General features: G+C 33.5%; 3 protein-coding genes across 3 annotated transcripts in view; 1 reads left to right on the forward strand and 2 right to left on the reverse strand.

Annotated features, from left to right (window-relative positions):
• The window catches only part of LOC126705872 (phosphatase IMPL1, chloroplastic-like), a 36256-nt gene extending 35464 nt beyond the window's left edge, over positions 1-792 (forward strand). The window contains exon 4 of the mRNA XM_050405098.1: positions 214-792. Within this exon, the coding sequence (XP_050261055.1) occupies positions 214-324 (111 nt within the window). The 3' untranslated portion in view covers positions 325-792. The remainder of the gene's footprint in view (positions 1-213) is intronic.
• A 10369-nt stretch (positions 793-11161) lies between these two features.
• LOC126706759 (protein PHLOEM PROTEIN 2-LIKE A2-like) lies at positions 11162-12713 on the reverse strand. The gene is made up of 3 exons (XM_050406302.1): positions 12544-12713; positions 12208-12338; positions 11162-11824 (listed from the first exon to the last, which is right to left on the reverse strand). The coding sequence occupies exons 1-3, from the start codon at positions 12595-12597 to the stop codon at positions 11428-11430; spliced, it is 582 nt and encodes a 193-aa protein (XP_050262259.1). The 5' UTR covers positions 12598-12713; the 3' UTR covers positions 11162-11427.
• Positions 12714-16191: 3478 nt separating this feature from the next.
• Positions 16192-18898, reverse strand: LOC126706441 (protein PHLOEM PROTEIN 2-LIKE A9-like). The gene is made up of 3 exons (XM_050405892.1): positions 18730-18898; positions 17301-17392; positions 16192-16842 (listed from the first exon to the last, which is right to left on the reverse strand). Exons 1-3 carry the CDS (start codon positions 18790-18792, stop codon positions 16443-16445), a joined length of 555 nt encoding a protein of 184 aa, XP_050261849.1. The 5' UTR covers positions 18793-18898; the 3' UTR covers positions 16192-16442.
• Between the last annotated feature and the right edge of the window lie 1726 nt (positions 18899-20624).

Below are 20624 nucleotides of genomic sequence, written 5' to 3' on the forward strand. Positions count from 1 at the left end.
GCTCTTTTTAAAGAATTCATTTTACTCATTAAAAAAATAAAAATAAAAATAAAAAACCTTATTTTCATATTCTGAGGGGATTCAACTTGAAGAATCTAAGACTATTTTTCAGTTGGGTATCTGATGTTGCATATCATAATTGACTTGCAACTTTCACTTGGGTCTGCCTAGTTTTCTTAAATTGCTTAGATTTTTTAATCTTCTGAAATGCAGCTTTTGGAGAGAATTGGACCTGCAACAGAGAAATTGAAGAGCAAAGGAACTGATTTCTCATTGTGGTACAAGCCTGAAAGTTTGCGTGCTAAATTAGGTCGTCTAAATTAGATTGAGATGGTTGTTGCTGTCCTATCTTTGCGTGCTAAATTAAGAAAGCTGGTGTGACTGTTTGTGATTGGAAGGGAAAACTTATTAAAGCTTGGGTCAAGCAAATCACTTCATGCCCTGTTGCTACCGTATAAGCCTTTGTTGTATGCTTAGGAGTGCAATTTAGTTAGGAAAGATAGTAGTGGAAGGAACCCTCCACATTGTTAATAAAATTTTGGCTAGTATATTGACTGGCTTTTGGTCCAGCTTCAAAGTTCAGAGGATTTCTTTTTAATAGGAAGATTGACTCTGTCACTACGACACAAGGAAAAGATAGGCTTACATCAATTAGGCTACCGTATCTTGAGTTGGCCCATATTTTGGGTTTCCTTTAGCCACTTATTTATTATGTTAATATGTAAGTAAATTGGAATGAGAGGTTCATAAAGTTAATAATATATATATTCATGAAAAAAAAAGGTTTATGTATGTGTGTGTCTATTATAGCTGCGGGATTGATGTGTTGTGATCAAAACTTCAAACCACCAATTGCAACAAATATTGGAACACAGAAATTTGAGAAAATAAAAATTCTAATTATAGCTGATATTAGAAGATGGAGAAATTTCATGGAGAATAGATCTATTGACTTACAAATTAATTTACCCCATTATAATTGTTATACACTCTCATACTTAAAAATAACTACAAAGTTTCCTCTAACTTCTTTAATGTTATTAATGATGTTATTTTGGAAAATGATTTAATGTTAGTTTTTAAATTTATTCACATTTTGATTTATTTTTGTATATTTAGATTAAGAATTGGATTACAATGCATTATAATACTGAATTAAAAGATATTTGAATGATTGGGAGATATTAAATTATGTCGTGTTTTTTGAAAGCTGTAATTTTAAATGGATTAAGGGAAATGCCAAAGATATGTAAATGGGCTATAATAAACAATTTTGCAATACCATTTTCTCTTCATCTGCATTTGATTTGAATAATGTGCATATGTAGCATGAATATTTGTTCGATGAATTATATAGAAATTGTGTAAGCACAAAATAATATCAATATTTATATATATAAAAGTAGAAACTCATGTTGGAGAGTAGGAGGTTGTGTCATATGGCACATTCCTTGAAATTCTCTTTATTTAGTTTTCTACTTCAATAAAATTTGCATTTATATTAAAGTATTAGTTTATTGAATTAGCCAATAGATAAATGCATATATTAACTATCTATTGTTATGCATTAATTATTTATATAAAATGAATTTATATGATTATTTATATAAAATCTATATAGAAAATAATTTTTAGTTGGAATAATAATAAAAAATTTAGAATATGACATTCTTACTTATGTTTAGTTGCTTTGACAATAATTGTCACAAAAGCCAAAATTTTTTTTGTTAATTCACTAAAATTAATTTTAATCCTTTAAATTTCCTAACTCCTTTGTGTGTGTTTGTGAAACTAACATTGTAATATGTATTATATGTAATTAGAAAGATTACTGTAGGGACACGATTTTTAACGACCCAGGGTTGACGTTGGGCTCGTGTGTAAAGGGTCCGAACAATATGATTTGTAGAGAGTGGGTTTGGAAAGGCCTGCCTTTGGGCGCTAGGTTTCGGTCTGGTCCCGGTTTCATGAGCGATCATACAAAGATGAGTTTAGACTGCATAGCTGAGCCTTGCATCAATGTATTTTGAAAGGTTTGACTCCTCGGAACTAGTCCGAGGAGCATTACATTCTCACCATTCCTCCTTTTTCTTCCTCCTTTCTCCGGGGGCCTTCCCCCCCTCTCCCTTTTTCTCCTCCTTTCTTCCCTTTTATACTAGTATTCAATTTCCCTTCTTCATCTACGTGTCAGTTTCTCCTTGTTTGGGGCGGTTACTCGTCCTATCAATCTTCACGTCAGAGTGGTTGGGAAAAGCTGGATAGCATGGTATGGGGTATGGGTTTGTCAGGTGCTGGGCTCCACGTTATAGTGTTGGCAGCTTTCTAGCTTGTATTGCTCTTGTACTGAGTTTGTCCTTTTCTTCAGGCGTTTTGTGAGGCGTTGAGCGTGAGGTTGTCCTCGGCTATATTATTGGGCCATTAAGGGGTTCTCCTCATATCTCCTCGGCAATGGGGCTCCTCGGCTTGGGTTTTGGGCCATTAATGTGAAGTGGGCCGGGATTCCAAATTTCAGGTCCCACAATAGCCCCTCGAAATCCTGCTTCCCGACTTTTTAGTTTGGAAGGAGGGTTTTGGTGATGTTGAGCCCACCTCGTGACTTGTTCAAGTTCCGTGCCTTACTGCTGCTTGTGTCCTTCCATTTGCATGGGAGATGTGCCGAATTAAGAGGCATTACTTTATTCTTCATCTGCGCAGTGCCCTTTGTCATTTCAGTATTCGAGGCGCGCCTTCACGAGGACCTTTAAATCTTGTGGTGGAGGATGGTGTTGGAAATTGTGCCAGAGCTACCTTGTCTGCAGCGTTTCTTGGGAATCTGCTCAAATTAAATTAAATGACACCTCCTTACCCTTTATATAAGTAGGACAAGTGGTTGTTCTCCTGGCATATAAACCCTTCTGCTCTCTTCAGAATCATAACCCTTTCTCCATAACCAGTTCCCATCTCCAGTGTCGTCTTCCCTTAGTGCCATATGTTTGAGGCTTGGGTGGAGGTGGAGGAACTTCACCCGCCACAGAGGCACCGGACCCTTCCAAGACTTAAAGTGATGTGGTCTGGGCAGGGGAGGCACAGATTTAAGGTGTCTTCCCGCTTGGATATGGTGGGAACGGTACCCTCCCCTCTTTCAGTCAAAATCCGAAGCAGGTTCTGGTCACACCAGATTTTTGGTGTGTCAGAAGAAAAGTTTTCCGCCATCAGCGCCGTCTGCGATACCGCAGGCGTGGTTCCATGAAGGCCCATCAACTTCCGGCTGCCTGCACCTTTTCTTCAACGGTGCTGGCCTCAAGTTGGGTTCTCTGCACCTTTTCTTCAACTCCGCTAGCCCGAAGTCGGGCTCTTTATGCCTTTTCTTCAACGGTGCAGGCCCCGAGTTGGGCTCTTTGGCTGCCTGAGTTATAGGCATGTAAAAGTATTGAGGAATGATTTTCCTTGAACAACGTCTTGAAACAGCAGTCAACCTCTCCTCTGTACTACTTCCTCGACTTTCTCTTTATTCTCTTGTATCTTTCTTTTCGCTTATGTAGTTAGCTTTGATATAAGCTTATTCCAGTTTTTCATTGTACGCTGTACTATTTCTTTGTCTTAATAAAAGAGGAATTTATTTACTTGTTTTGAATTTTTTTTTTTTTTTGCAACAACTACTTTGTGAATGTGTGTGCTCCATGTGTGTTTTTCTTCAATGATACTTAGAGCAGGAAACCTTGAAACATAGTCCGACTAATTCTAATTTACCGACATTACCAAGCATAATAACGATAATTCACAGTAAATTAAACTAAGGAAACTAACCGAGATAACAGCTGAATATTCCGTAATACATGCGAGGAGATCGTCCGAGAACGATAAACTCTAAATAATTCATCTGAGGGGGTAACCGAGCAGTGAGGGACTCTAACTGCGTTCTGACCACGTATGGCACTATATTGCAGTCGCACCAATTCCTCTGGTACCGAGGATAGGCTGGGAAATACATGCAGCCTTGGGATTAGCTCACTTATCAATGGGGAACTCTTTCGCGGGATAGATTTTAAGGGTCATATAACGTCCAGGTTGTGTCCAACCCCCGTATTGTCTCTTCTAAGTACTTGGTTTCCCCATAGGCTTGAGTCTGAGGACCATGCAAGACCTTGGTTCTGTCCAAAACTTGTAATTTTTCTTTGAGTACTTGGTTTCCCCATAGGCTTGAGTCCGAGGACCATGCAAGACCTTGGTTCTGTCCAAAACTTGTAGTTTTTTAAGTACTTGGTTTCCCCATAGGCTTGAGTCCGAGGACCATGCAAGGCCTTGGTTCTGTCCAAAACTTATAATTTTTCTTTGAGTACTTGGTTTCCCCATAGGCTTGAGTCTGAGGACCATGCAAGGCCTTGGTTCTGTCCAAAACTTGTAGTTTTTTGAGTACTTGGTTTCCTCATAGGCTTGAGTCCGAGGACCATGCAAGGCCTTGGTTCTGTCCAAAACTTGTAATTTTTCTTTGAGTACTTGGTTTCCCCATAGGCTTGAGTCTGAGGACCATGCAAGGTTTTGGTTTTGTCCAAAACTTGTAGTTTTTTGAGTACTTGGTTTCCTCATAGGCTTACTTATAGTTTTTTGTGTACTTGGTTTCCCCATAGGCTTGAGTCCGAGGACCATGCAAGGCCTTGGTTCTGTCTAAAACTTGTAGTTTTTTGAGTACTTGGTTTCCCCATAGGCTTGAGTCCGAGGATCATGCAAGGTCTTGGTTCTGTCCAAAACTTGTAGTTTTTTTTTAGTACTTGGTTTCCTCATAGGCTTGAGTCCGAGGACCATGCAAGGCCTTGGTTCTGTCCAAAACTTGTAATTTTTCTTTGAGTACTTGGTTTCCCTATAGGCTTGAGTCCGAGGACCATGCAAGGCCTTGGTTCTGTCCAAAACTTGTAGTTTTTTGAGTACTTGGTTTCCCCATAGGCTTGAGTCCGAGGACCATGCAAGGCCTTGGTTCTGTCCAAAACTTGTAATTTTTCTTTGAGTACTTGGTTTCCCCATAGGCTTGAGTCCGAGGACCATGCAAGGCCTTGATTCTGTCCAAAACTTGTAATTTTTTGAGTACTTGGTTTCCCCATAGGCTTGAGTCCAAGGACCATGCAAGGCCTTGGTTCTGTCCAAAACTTGTAATTTTTCTTTGAGTGCTTGGTTTTCCCATAGGCTTGAGTCCGAGGACCATGCAAGGCCTTGGTTCTATCCAAAACTTGTAGTTTTTTGAGTACTTGGTTTCCCCATAGGCTTGAGTCCGAGGACCATGCAAGGCCTTGGTTCTGTCCAAAACTTGTAATTTTTCTTTGAGTAGTTTTTTCTCTGTATTTATTTGTTTTTCGAAGGTCAGCCCCTAGACCATGGCGGGGAGAGTTGGCTTGAGGCCGGAAGCCCTTAGAGCTGCCCGCGCCGTTGGCACTGCAGGGCGTAGCCCCTAGCAGAAGTTTATGTCGGAGCAACAACTGCATGTCGCCGGAGATGGAGGAAACCCCGCGAACCTCTACTTGCTAGAGAGTTAACTCCACCGCCACCTGGGCCAATGCGTAAGCCTTCCCACAGACGGCGCCAATTGTAGGGATACAATTTTTAACGACCTAGGGTTGACGTTGGGCTCGTGTGTAAAGGGCCCGGACAATATGATTTGTAGAGAGTGGGTTTGGAAAGGCCTGCTTTTAGGCGCTGGGTTTCGGTCTGGTCCCGGTTTCATGAGCGATCATACAAAGATGAGTTTAGACTGCATAGCTGAGCCTTGCATCAATGTATTTTGAAAGGTTTGACTCCTCGGAACTAGTCCGAGGAGCATTACATTCTCACCATTCATCCTTTTTCTTCCTCCTTTCTCCGGGGGCCTTCCCCCCCTCTCCCTTTTTCTCCTCCTTTCTTCCCTTTTATACTAGTATTCGATTTCCCTTTTTCATCTACGTGTCAGTTTCTCCTTGTTTGGGGCAGTTACTCGTCCTATCAATCTTCACGTCAGAGTGGTTGGGAAAAGCTGGATAGCATGGTATGGGGTATGGGTTTGTCAGGTGCTGGGCTCCACGTTATAGTGTTGGCAGCTTTCTAACTTGTACTGCTTTTGTACTGAGTTTGTCCTTTTCTTTAGGCGTTTTGTGAGGCGTTGGGCGTGAGGTTGTCCTTGGCTATATCATTGGGCCATCAAGGGGTTCTCCTCATACCTCCTTGGCAGTGGGGCTCCTCGGCTTGGGCTTTGGGCCATTAATGTGAAGTGGGTCGGGATTCCAAATTTCAGGCCCCACAATTACTAATATAATAAATATATTTATTTTGTTAATTATATTGATTTTTTTAAGTATAATGAAATTTTAATATAATTTTTCTAAGATTTATATGAGAAACAATTGGTTTTTTTATGTAAGAAACAATTGATCTGAAATATGGCATTTTTACTCAAATTTAGTTGTTTTTGCAACAATTGAAACTATGTCCAACAAAAAGAGGGGAAATTTTAGTATCACACAATCAACAATTTAAAAAAAAAAAAAAAAAAAAAAAGCATATATGCATTTTTTAGTAGGCATATGAAACATGTCTATCTATATTAGTTACTATATCATGAATTTTCAATTTGTAAACACACATATATATAGTATGATCAAATCACTATATTACTCTTAGTGTATTTCTATTTTTTCTATATATAAAATAACTAAAGATTACAATTTTTTACAATTAAATTTATTGAAATATCTTTTTTATACATCAATAGTTGGGGTAGGGATATGAATCCTGATTGTTTCTATTGGAAATTGAGGTGTTAATCAGTTAAATTACAAGATTTTTGTTACAACTTATTGAAATATTAGAGAAAATTAATAATAAATTGCACCGCACATCGTGCAGCACATCATGCGGAAACTCAACTAGTATATCTAAAAGTGATCACTAACTATTGGAGAAAATAAGTACATGAATGAGTATGTAGTTGAATGTGTGATTTGGAAAAAAAAAAGAGATCAGAGAATAGTTGAAATTTTATTCTTTTAGTCATTATTTAATTTGGTTCAAATTTATGCTTTCATTGAGCAATGAAATTCATCCATTTGATATAATCTTTTTATATTTCTTATAATAAAAAATGCAATAGCTTTTAAAGACTTTATGTTTACAAATTATAAATATAGGAAAGACAGAAAAAACTAGTGATAGGAGAAGTTTTGAATCTTTACCCCTTTAATTTTTGTCTTGTAGTGCTTGCTATTTATTGTTTTGCATGTATTTCCACAACATTTCATTATTTTTTTTTAAAAAGAAAGAAATCTCTCCTCCATCCTGTTGTGCACATCGTATTAGCACATGTTGATATTTTTGATTTACTTAAAAAAAAAAGGTCATTGATTATATGTACCCACTGAGGTTTTTTTTATATGAATGTAGGTTATTAGATCGAATTACGTAATTCTTCGTGATTCTACTCTCTCTACACCTTTTACTTCAGTTTCACTAGACTTCAAGTAGCCTATTGCCCAATCATGGCTTGGCTTAGTTGTTGGTCGTCTTGGACCGCCACCTACTGCCATTGTCAAGCCACTGTTTTTTTTTTTTTTTGGATAATCTGCAATGCATTAATAAAATAAGAGAAAACACATGGGGGCATCTTCCTTACAAATATCTACCAGCCACTTTTTATTTTTATTTTTTTTGTGTGTGTGGATAATCTGCAATGCATTAATCAAATAAGAGAAAACACATGGGGGCATCTTCCTTACAAACATCTACCAGACTAGGGGAAAGGTTGCCCGAATTAAAAAAACAAGACTTCTTAAGCTAGAGCAAACTTTGTAATAGTGTGGGCAGCAGAGTTGTTACTTCTACGGACCCAAAGTCAAGCCATTGTTTTTCTTAGAGCAATAAAGATGTTTATGATTCAAATTCCCACACCTTGAACTTGAATGATCGAATTATAAACCCAAAAAAAAAAAAAAAAAAAAAAAAATTTCTTCCTTGAGTTTGAGGAGAGATAGTGTATCATGTGTATTGCATGTAGCTTATATTTATGAGCAGTATTACATCCACAACCATTTCATAACACTTTCACAACAAATCTTAGATAACATGTTGTTATGGGTTTTTAATCTGAATCCACCACTTAAATGATTTTTTTGCACACCAGTAACAGCAAGTAACAACCTGACACATGAGATTTGTTGTGAAAATGTTGTAGACATAACATTTCTTTATATTTATATCCTTGATTGACTAAAAACCAAAAACATTAATTGTCATTGATTTTACTACAATCAAGTATTCTCTTAAGTCAGCATTAGTTCTTATATATACCCTACTTAAGATTCATGGTAAAATAACGATTTTAAATTGTAAAGATGTAGCCACTAAGAGTTCTCTTTTTGATATAAGTGATTTGCTCCTCTCTCCTTTCTCTACATATTTTATTTTAATTTTATTTTGTTTATTCTATCTAAGTACACATCCTAATAAGAATTGAATTTTATTACTTATTAAAAAAAAATCAACACCAAAGCCTTTCCTTTCTCAAATGATAAATAGGTTTAGAAGCTAGCAATTTAACGAAATTATGATACATTACCTGGTTGATCTAGTAGCCAAGGTTTTTAGAACCGGACTGGACTGGGAGGTCGGACCGTGAAAATCGGGAACCGAGATAAAAACCTGTTTTTTAAGCCTAAAGAACTGGATTTTTTGTTAATTCCGTGAACCTCTAAAACTGGGGTTGGATCACATGAACCAGTGAGAACCGTGCAGTCCAACCCCTTAGCAATTAAAAAAAAAAAACATACACACACACACACACACAACTTAACACAATTTTATTCTGGTTAATTAAATTATCCATCTCTTACAAGGAATAAAAAAAAATTATAATTAAAATCTTTCAAAAATATTCAACTTTACTTCAAAAATTAATCATAAATTTTAATGTTTTTATGGTTATTATTTTATTTTATTAACTTTCTTATTTAATTATTAAATATATGCTTGGAAATCATTAAATTTCCCTCATATATATAGATATATTATCAATTTTGCTAATTTTATAAATTTAATATCTATATTTAGGTTTTAATTAATTATGACATTATCACGGTTCGACCTCGATTTGACCTCAAAAACCTTGAACCTCTCCCTTTTACGGTTCAATGAACGGTCTGGATTTGAAAACCTTAGTAGTAGCTCATTGTGAGGGCATTTAATTTGGAAAGGTATTCAGTAGGTTGTCTACACTGGAGTTGTATTTCATACACTTGATTGTTGAGATACTACTTATCACATTTCTTTGTGCTATCAGCCCATCATCACAAAATCTAGAATATATATATATATATATATATTGTGGGGTAGGGGGCCGGATCACATACTAGGCCTTGGGCCCTGTCCGAGGAGGTAAGTGATCCGAAGACAGGCAAGCAGTACAAATTGTTTTGGGTCAGACTTTACGAGCAGAGCATGGAGCTGAAGGTTGTTCGAAGAGGAGCGTCTCCTCAGACCTACTCAGAGTGGGTCAAACGCCAGACCTAATGATCAAAGCAACCCCCTAGGATGCATTGATGACAAGGACGTACCCCCGAAATGTGCAAGAGAGATGAAAACCCCAAAGGAAAAATATAATATATCTGAAGGAAAGCTGCTGCTGCCACCACATTAAATGCACAACAACTACTTTTCTAGCCGCATTTGTGTAGAGAAAACCCCTGAACAGTAATGTCGTGGCAACTGCGACTCATAGAAAGTCAAGGACGGTGCCAGATGGGAAAGGTACTCAAGTAAGGGTTTAGATGGCCAACAAATGTAAGATCAAGATGGTTCAGAGAGGACTATATAACGTGAAAAACCCTCCATGAAGAGGAGGGGATTGTAATCAAATCTGTAATAGAGCTTTAAGTGAAAAATACTTAAGAATCAGTGTCCTCGGACCAGTCTGAGAGCATTATTCCTTAACAAACTTCTGTTATCTTTTTCTTTTTGGCATCAAAACCTGTACTTCTGCTATTTGGTTCACGTAAGCCCAGTCCCTCAACCCATTCTCTACAAATTTATTGTGATGGGCTGCTTTGGGCTGAAATCCACACATCCGTTGGGCTAGAAGTTCAAATCAAGTCCCCACATATATATAAAACATATTGGCTCCTTTTATCAGTGCAATTTATTAAACTCATGCTGCTTGCCGCTGTGTCAGGGTATTTGGAAATCCCATAAATCAACATTCAAGGGATGAAGCTACACTACCGCTATTTTTTTTTTTTTTGGGGGGGGGGGGGGGGTGGGGTGGGGGGGGGGGGTGTTACTTATAAGTAGTCTCCTTGCCAATATGTACCCTGGGAAAATTTGAAGAAAGAGAATTCAAATGATGAAAAAGGGTGAAATTTTATCAAATAGAGTGGGGGATTTCCATGTTGGTACTCAACTATTAATCAAAATATTTTCCAAAATGAACTTTATTTATTTTTTGACAAACAACTGAACTATATATATATGGTGTTATATTGTTTGGTCAGAATGAAAAGCAAAAATATATATATTTGACAGTTGCCTTCCTCCAAGTCATTTGAACCTTATGCAAACCAGTAACTGTGGTGAGCATTTACAATTTCCTTTTCTTTTTGAAGTTTAATATATAGGTTGTAGCAGATTCAGACCTGTCATTATCAGATTATCAAATCACTTTCTTATGTTATACATGCAAGGGTCAGGTATATGACATATTTTCCACCCGTGCCAAACCCCAGCTAGGGTGGATAAAATGCGAGAGAATACTTATACAAACAAACATTAGAAATATTTTCTCCTACCATTGTCTTTGATACACCATGAAGTCATCCATACCACTATATATATATGTAAAATAGAACAACCAAAGAAACACACTTTCTTCTTTACTACCCTAATATTCTCATTAAAACCATTTGATTTATATTATTTGGTAAGAACAAAAGGCAAAACTATATATTTAATTGACTTCCTCCAGTCGATTCAAATATTACAGGATATGCAAACCAATCTTTGTCAATCTTGCTCGCTTGTTTATGATTTTTTTTTTTTTTAACATTTTATAATTTGTTTGAAGTTCTAGTGACTTGGAGTAGATTCAAATTGTTGTTCATGTTGTCAATTACCACCTTTATGTATTACACAGAATAATGGTTAAATTCACCATTTAATAGTTTATTTGACACATACATACTTAAAAGTAGTGGGGTCAAATATTTAACATATTTTCCAGACGAACCGAATGGCTAGGTGAATAAAATACAAGTTACTTCTTTTGCAAACAAATATTTGATTTATTTTTTCCTAGTACATTTTCTAATACAATAAAACTAAAGCATGCGTATACCTATGTATAAATACTAAATGATGATGGAACATAACAAAACTTAAACACTCTCTCAAGTCTCAAGTCTTAACCTCAAACACCCCACAACAAATTAAGGCCTTCTGCCATTCTTAATTAGCTACTTTTGGCTTAATTTTGATTCCTGCAAGAACCATGCCTCCTTTCCACCAGTCACTCTCAACTTCAAACATACCAAACTCCACATTCCCAGCAGTACTCTCCTTGACAACTGAGAATTCGCCGCCGGGGATCTCATGCCACACGTCATTTTTCTCCCGGTAGGACTCGAGGTTCATGCTCTTCACAGTCTCTTCTCCATTGATTCTCACCTTGAATTTGATTGGAACAGAATGCCACCCAAAAGCATCCACCTTGAACTTCACAATATAGTATATTTCATATTTTGAAGCCGGAGCTTCCTTGGAGAAATTGGAAGAAGGTACTTTCCCTGTGACCTCAATCCAGTTCACTTGGAGCAGCACTGCACCATCTTTGAACCCTGTCAACCTGGGAATCCAAGGTACCATTAAAAGAGAACAAAGATACATAAAGAAATACTGAAAGATAGAAACTTTTACAATGAAACAAGTTTGATTAAAAAATATTCATTATGGTGTATTAAAAGACATAAATTAAAGATTATCAACTCATTATTTTTTAGCAGATTATATAATTTGCTTGTTTTTGAACATTTTTTGAATTAGACATGACCCTAATACAATTCTAATGATACAACTTGAATCTGATATGTTTTGGCACTAGGATCTGCCAATGCATCTATAAATCAAAACCTATATAACAAATACCATAAATAGCGAAGTTGGATCAATTAAAAACCATTATTTCAAAACAATGAACAAGTATTCAAAGAATTATATTGAATTTCTTACTGAGTTTCCTCTTCTGAAAGACTAATCAGTTGCCAAAAACGGGGATCATTTCCCCATATGATGTTTAGAGCTTTGATAGGGACTTTAAATGATCCTTGAGGGTTTGGGTCGACTCCTACATTAGAGGATTCCTGTGGAAAAATAATTAATTAAATGTATCCTCCTTGAAATCAAAGTTAAAAAACAACATAATTAATGACATTACTATACAAAAATCTAAGAATCGAGTGTGCAAATGTAATATAAACCGATTAGAGTTTCTAATGTATTGTTTGAAGATGATCATGAATATGAATATGTATAAGAATATAAGAGTGTACATATATATATACTCACAGCTTTTCGATGCGGATTAGAGTGACCATCTCTATGTTCATGTGAGTACTCCATCTTAACTTTAGCTGTAAGCTATATAAATTTGGGTTTCACAAATAGCTTCAGATTGTTATCAACTATATATATATGATGAAGAAACTTGAATGTACATATATAAAAATGCATGCAATATTGTGAAGCCATTAATGGCGTAAAGTGGTACTTCACTACTACGTATCCACTATCCTCAATGTGTCATAGTTACGTGTAATGATTTACGATAAGCATTCAACCGAAAGCAACGTATATATTCCTTGAGCTTTCTTTTGTTTTTTTTAACCTTTTCCTCTTATATCATACGTTTCAATCTTTTCTCAAAAGCTAGGCAAGAATGGAAACCGTAAAGGACTGTCTTATCTCTAAAGTGAATGTTTAACACCAAGTACACACGAAACAAAAACAATAATTGTATTATTATTATAGGGAATCTTGAGTATAAGAAAATTATTCGTTTATATTTATTAATATAGGATTCACATGGTAGACTGAACAAATGTGTATAATGTTACACTTAATTTTATGCAAATGCATACAATATTGTACATTTTTTTTTATAAATATATATAATATTGTACACATTTTTTTAGTCTATAGTATAAATTTTATATTGATAGCACAATATAAACTAATAATTGTCCCTAAAATATATTTGTTTTTTGTCCTAGCTAGCTTAGCAAAGGCAGACGGTATACAATAAAATGTACACAAAGAAATGAGTATATTTATGTAATTAATTATGCTTAATGAATGCATGTCATCAACTCTTTTTCCTCTTCTAATTAATTATAATCAAAAGGAGATGGAGGTTCATTGTTTTTATACTTAGGCAAGTTATTAGCTATATATTAATTAATTATGAGCCCTTTCCAAATATTAGTTAACTAGCTAGATCTGACATGCATCTTTCTCAAAAAAAAAAAAAAAAGAAGCTAGATCTGACATAAACATGGTTCATGTAGAAAGTAGTATAAGGGTTTAGGAGGTAGATAAGATAGTAGGATATTAATCTTATCTTCTCCGAAACTATCAATATATATATATATATATATATATATTATCATGTGACTGGTAAGATATTGCTGGGAATAACTGTTTCTTTCTTTCTTTTTTTCTTTTTTGGGTCAAAAGAATAACTGTTTCTTTCGTACTTTAATAAAGAAGTGTAAAGCAAATTAACAATCACACCCGATCGAATATTGCTGAGAGTTGTGTCCTACCCAAATTTCTCTTTCCTTTAGCAACGTGATTCTTGTCATGGCCTGATCTCGATCACCCGCTAAAACGTGTGTCACGTAGACCCTAAGCCCTTTTTTCTTTTTTTGGGATATAGAACATGTAGAATCTAAGCTACCACATTTGATTTGGCGGGGTATGTCTCATAAAGCAATGATTAGTTCGAATCTCTTATTTTCTCTCTCTTTTTATCCAAAACAAACTTATTTAGAAAACTCTTCTGCCATTTTTTTCTTGAACTCATCCAATATATATACTTGAATAGATCAAGATTTGTTTGTCGTATAGGTATTCCAAGCCATCACAACTGACTTGTTGGCAAGTTTATTACAATCGGGATTTCAAGTAAGATTGATAGAAAGGCTTTACTAATTGGATCTTATCTTTTGTTGAAAAAAAAAAAAAAAAAAAAAAAAAAACATTGTTAGCAAGAATTTGACCTTAAGGGGAAAAAAATTATAACTTTCTTTCTCACACATACACATACAACATGAGTCAATATATTGGGAAAATGAAAGGCCTACCATTGTGAATATTATTATGTGATATTTTAATACAGAAAAACCTAAAAAAAGAGAGATAAACATATTGGTTATATTGTGTTTACGTATTACGGTTTTTTACAAATGAAAATCTGTTTTCCAAGTTCTTTTTCAATATGTTTAAAATTTTACTTAAGATTCAAAAGGAATTTTGGTAGCTAGACAGAACCCAAGTAAAACTTTCATAATTTATGTTATTTTGGTTAATTTATATCTGTAAAATGTTCAAATTTTAATAATAACTTTAAAACTATATCACTCTCAAAAAAAACTTTAAAACTATATCAGAAACATCTTTGCATCCAAAGTGTGCGCACTTTGACATTTTAAAATATAATTTAAAATTAATATTGTAAGGACTGAAATTGGATTGGTCTCAAAACCGGATTGGACTCAAACCCCAACGGCCCAAACAATAAATTTGTAAAGCGTGGATAGAAGAATTAGATCTATCCTAGAAGAAAAATAATTAGATTTAACGGTTCAAGACGGTTAGACACAAGTAAGATGAGAAAATCTATCTTCGGAATAGATCAAGTTTTTTGTATCATATGGTGTTGTTGAATCAATAAAATTGTACCAGAGTTCTAGTCTTTTTCCTTGATTTTTTTTTTCAGTACATCTTTCCATGTTATATACTACAATTTTAGTGTCATCATTACCATACACGTGTAGGTTAGATTCGGGGAACTCCTTCCTGTCCCATCCAGCACCTCCCAGAACCAACAACCAGTAGCTGTAAGGCTGCTTGATCACTGTTCAGGCATCACTTCCACATTAATGCAGTCAGAGAGTTGGCTAAGAGGCATTTAATGCGGAGGTAGCAGTTTTTGAAGATATTTATTTACCTTTCTTTTCTTACCCCTAGTCCAATGTCCCACCCTTAGTTGTGGTGTAACTCCGAAGTAAGTTCGTGATGATATGACACTCAGATCTACCTTAGACACATGTTGCCGAGAAGGCTTTTTTCCTCGGACGCTTATTGGACCTATCTCATATTGTCTCTACTCTTCTCTTCATTCTGTTCTACTCATAATCTTATTTGGTCCTCGTCGGATGGTCTAACGTCCTCGGATAGGGCCATAAGCCCAGTTAATACTGATTTAACAATGCTTCCTAATTAACTGGCCCCCACAAATATCAAAAGATAGAATTTGTTTATGTAATTGTCCCATAATTAATTTATTTACACAAACTATTATGAAGAAGAATTAATTACTAATTAATAAGGAATTTGGCATCTATGATCAATTTTTTTTATCACTCCTGAAAGAAAATAGTGCTACATTTATTGTAAAAAAAATTAATACTCTTTCTTCCTTCTTCTTTTATTTTATTTTATTTTTATTATTTCTTTTATTTTAATTTTTTTGAAAATAATACTCTTACATCCTTATTTTTCTTTCTTCTCCTATTCTTATTTTCTATTTATAGATCTTGAAGCATAAAATAGGAAAAAAAAATTCCTTCTGTTTTTTATTTTCTATGAAGTTTGAAGTGTGAAATGTATAATAATTGATTAGTGCTTATAATATTTTTAAAAAAATACATAAAGGAAATCAATTACAGATATATAATTCATTTCAAAAAAACATTATAAATATATAATTCAATCATTACAAAACGGGGACAGAGGATTTAAATTTTAAATATTTCCTTCACAAATTTCAAAAAATATCAACTGATTGAGTCACAAGACTTTTGATATATTGTTGTATTTCTCTATATATGCCCATTATGTAACATAAGGACATTGCTAATCTAGAATTATGTGAAGGGAAGACTCCCTTAATCATACATAAACGCTGAAGTTCAGAAATATTGATTATATATGTTCTGCTCCAAAAATAAAAATCATTCATTTATTTCATAAAGCACAAATACATGTACGTGTACATATATTAATAGCAATCTTATTGTATTATTTCCCACAAAACATTGTAGGAACTGTCTATGATTTGGGTTTATATAAGCCCCACTGATCATCACTCTTTATTTAATTTCGACACTCATTCGTGCTCTACTTACTCTAATAAGTGAAATACAAACCACAAACTATAATAGAGTCTATATGTTTTATCAACTTCAAGAAGCTGTAGGGGGAGGAGTTACAGGAACTTCTTTGATGATTGCGTTGTAAATTTTGAGACCTCCCTTCCATTTCCCACTCCAGACTTCATACATACCGAAGTAGATCTTGTTGTCAGTACTATTGGCATTATCATCAACTTTGATATCAAGAGTTTCAAGAGGAATCTGAAAATTCCCTGACTTGGGATTCTCCAATGATGATCTTTTCCAAGAGTATTTTCCCCTTTTTCCAACCTTGGCCATCACGTAAACATGGCATCCATTCCATCCAAATGCATCTGGTGTCAATGATACTTCAAACCCTATTTCATACTTCTTGCCTTTTGTTCCATCGAATGTACCAGTTACCTCCAGCCAAGACACTTGTATCAATTCTGCAGGACTGCCATTAGCACTACAAAACAAAACAATACCAGAAAAGATAAAATTAATTAAATAAATGCACTGATATAACCGTCATACTTCTTATTGTGGGTATTGAATCGGATAACCATGTATTTTGTATGCGTACACATGTACCAAATTATATATCAGACGTTTACTAGACTAATCAAACTAAGAATAAGAACATATAAACAGTCATAAGAAACTCTAATTGTATTTCGACTTGCCTAAGTTGTGACTCGTGACAATAATAAATAATGTTAAAGCAAAAGCACGAGCTTTCTTTTACTTTGTTCTACTTTTTCTTATAAGCACTATATCTAGATTTGAACCCAAGTGCTTAACTTCAAAACAAAAGCCTCATTCTTATGTGTGTACAAATATTGACACTAAACATAAGTGTTGTTAGAAAGGAAAGGGAAAAAAAAAAAAATGAAACATGCATGCGTATAAAATTTTAAAACTTACTCTTGTGGTAAGCGCCAGTATCGACTGTCATTGCCCCATATGATATTGAGTTTTTTTGGAGGATATCTAGTCGTCACAATGCCATTTTCTGTCTGTATGTGTAAAAACATTGTCTTAGTAAAATATATAAATTAAAATCTTGAACATTTAAAAGCATACATGTACAAAAATACAAACATATCATGTTGTACAGTTGTAGTAAACATTTAACAAAGGCCATAAATATAATATCTTAGGTTAATCAGGATAAAAATTCTTAAATATGTAAAACGAAAAAGAGCAAAAGGATTGTCTACATTACATAAAGAAAACGGGAGACAGTATTTATTTAATGCAACCACAACATGTAAAGCACATTTATTATATGATTTGTTATCAAGTATTAAAGGCACAAGTATAAGTGTTTGTGGGGTGTGGGGGGAAGAATCGGGATTCAAGTCTTCAGAAGAGAGCTTTTACATACATATACATTTAGATTAGGTTATAATAGAATTTATATCTTATATATATATATATATATATATATAAATAAATATATAAAAATAAAAAATAAAAAAAGCACAATTGTCTTTAAATTAAGGAGTAAAAGAAAAGGAAACTTGCAATTGTGATCAAATAGCCCCACCACTTCAATTATATATATATATATATATATATATATAAAGAACGTAAACAAGTTTTAAATTTCACTTAAATTAGGGAAGTAAAGTCATTTATTTTTACTTATATTTATATGGTGAAGTATTTCGTAAATGGACGAAAAGGTAATATTTATTATCCTGTAATTAATATAAACATTGATTTACCATTTGCATTCAGTATTTATCATATAAAAGAAATTTAACATCATGGCTGAATTTTATATTAATTTGATATGATTTACTATCCAATCTATAAAATGGCATATTTTTATATAATTTTGGAAAAAAAAAACTTTAAATTCAAGCATAGATAAGATTTTTAAAATTCTCTAATTATCTTGATGTATTGTAAACATAAGAGTACGAAGAGACAATGTAATCTAATGATGAATTTTTTTAAATACTCATCCAACAATAAGTTATTGAATTGCAAAAAATCATAAAAAGTTATAATAAATATAAATATGTAACAATAATATTCTAACACGCACTTGCGCACATATTTGATTAATAGTTAAAATTTAGGTATAATTCATTAAGTGCATTAATACATTATATTCCTTAATTAAAATCAAACACAGTTATATTGAATTTATTTGTTCTAAGAAAGGACAATAATATTATTTATATATTTAAATTTAATTGAAAATTTTAATGTTACTGCACTTAAAAAACTATATATTCCCATATTTTATCCTTGTTAAATAATCTTATAATCACAATAGTAGGTTAATCTATACGGGTGTTAAGTATGTGAAATTGTTTATAACATAAAAAATAATGCTTACCTTTGTTTCTGCTTGCACGGTGGGAAGCGAATCCCAATGAGGTTTGTTTGTACTTGCAGCCATTTGGATATGTGTCAAGTAGTAACTAATGTGAGTTTCTTTGTGCTTTTCTTCTTTTCTTCTTCTTCTTCTTCTTATAGTTTTGTCTAGCGAATGGAGGTTGAGGAGTTATGAAACCCCTAGTGAGCTTTTTATATAATAAGAAAGACGAAGAATATGCCTGCTTTAGTAATAAAGATTACCCTATTGCCTTCCACAAGTAAAGTGAATGGGAAAATATTTGAAAAGTAAAGGAATCGAGTGAATGTGATTACATGAAGGTGCCTTAGCTGCATAAAAAGAGCATATGTTCAGATTATTAGCACAAGTCATTCCAACCATAAGAAATAACGAAGGAGAGAGAAAGAATAAAAAATACTTCAAAAGTGAATATGTGTATATATATAAAGAAGTGTTACATTTAAGTTATATGATTTAAAATTTTAGAGTTTATTACTTAATATATTATGGATTTTTATGGATTGAATAATTAATAACTCGATCTAAATAATTAGCATTAAAATAGTTAAAAATGGATTGAATTAAATAAAGTTAATTTAATATAAAATTATTAGATTGTGTAACTTCCATATTTAGTATAACTTGAGTCAAGCACCTGAGTACTTTTTATGGATTTTTAAGTTATTAAAAAAAAAAAGGTAGATAGTGGGTGAGGGGGATATAATATTCAAACAACAAACATGAAATATTACAAACAATGTTATTACTATTGAGCAATTACAAGAGACGGCGCCCCATTTGAAACCCTAAAATTTTTTTTTTCTCCCTTAAAATAAAAGTTTGAACACTTTGACCTAATTTTTTTTAAGTATAACTAAAATAAGCTCAAATATGATTCTCTTAGCAATATCTTGGCCTTTTTAAACCCGCACAAAAAAAAAAAAAAAAAAAAAAAAATGATCTAAATTTTGGGAAATAATAACAAGCCCAACAACGAAAGTAAATATTAATTGTTAATCTTAAACCTTAGAAAAAACTCATTTAAATCATAACAAATTCGAAACAAATCAACCACGTGGAAGATCAGTGGATGAATAATTGATTTTTTTTTTTTTTTTTTTTTTTGAGAAAGGATGAACAATTGCCTTTTACAAGATTTCATATTTTGAAATCGTTGCATAATATCTTCATAATCATTTATACGAGCTAATCTCTTTTAATGTATACAATCAATCAGGATGAATAATTAATTGATTGTATACATTGAAAGAGATTAGTTCGTATAAATGATAATGAAGATATTATGCAACGATTTTAAAATATGAAATCTTGTAAAAAGCAATTGTAAAACTTTATATATTTAAATATTTTTTAAGTGATATTGATATATTCAAGTTCCCATCTGTTTAGATTTTTTAAAATTTATATTTCTTATTAACCCCTCTAAAATATGATTCTAGAGCCGCAGGTGGCTATTAGTCAAATGCTTTTATGAATGAGTTTTTTAACGTATAAAAAAAAATTGAAATATTTAAACAAATAAATTTTCCTAGGTGAGGTGTAATCTTCAGCCAGTTGTGCTAGGCCATGGAATAAAAGTGGGTAAATATTAGAACACGTAAAGAACTAGTTCTTTGTCGTTGGTTTCCACTTAAGTTGCATTGTGGAATCCAATCTCTTTTCACTTTTTTTTTTTTTGGGGTCCCAGAATAAAAGAAAAATACTTTTCCTCTTTTCATCTCTGTGTGCGATGCCTTCTCAATTTGGTCGCGATATAGCAAATAAGACAGCCACGGGCCACCCTTGTCTTGTTACGGAATATAGATCTACAAGTTGTCTTCAACAATGTTCCCAAAAAATAAAAATAAAAAGGTGGTGGAGAAGTAAAATACTCT

Source organism: Quercus robur, chromosome 11 (assembly GCF_932294415.1).
Source record: "Quercus robur chromosome 11, dhQueRobu3.1, whole genome shotgun sequence".
NCBI classification, from domain to species: Eukaryota; Viridiplantae; Streptophyta; class Magnoliopsida; order Fagales; family Fagaceae; genus Quercus; species Quercus robur.

What these genes read in the sequence shown, in the direction of transcription:
- LOC126706441 (XM_050405892.1), bottom strand. Translation starts at nt 18,792, where the DNA reads ATGGCTGCAAGTACAAACAAACCTCATTGGGATTCGCTTCCCACCGTG. An exon ending in CCGTGCAAGCAGAAACAAAG is followed by an intron (nt 17,393 to 18,729) that starts GTAAGCATTATT and finishes TTACACATACAG; the next exon opens with ACAGAAAATGGCATTGTGAC. An exon ending in TACTGGCGCTTACCACAAGA is followed by an intron (nt 16,843 to 17,300) that starts GTAAGTTTTAAA and finishes TTTGTTTTGTAG; the next exon opens with TGCTAATGGCAGTCCTGCAG.
- LOC126706759 (XM_050406302.1), bottom strand. Translation starts at nt 12,597, where the DNA reads ATGGAGTACTCACATGAACATAGAGATGGTCACTCTAATCCGCATCGA. An exon ending in CTAATCCGCATCGAAAAGCT is followed by an intron (nt 12,339 to 12,543) that starts GTGAGTATATAT and finishes ATTTTTCCACAG; the next exon opens with GAATCCTCTAATGTAGGAGT. An exon ending in CTTTCAGAAGAGGAAACTCA is followed by an intron (nt 11,825 to 12,207) that starts GTAAGAAATTCA and finishes TTGGATTCCCAG; the next exon opens with GTTGACAGGGTTCAAAGATG.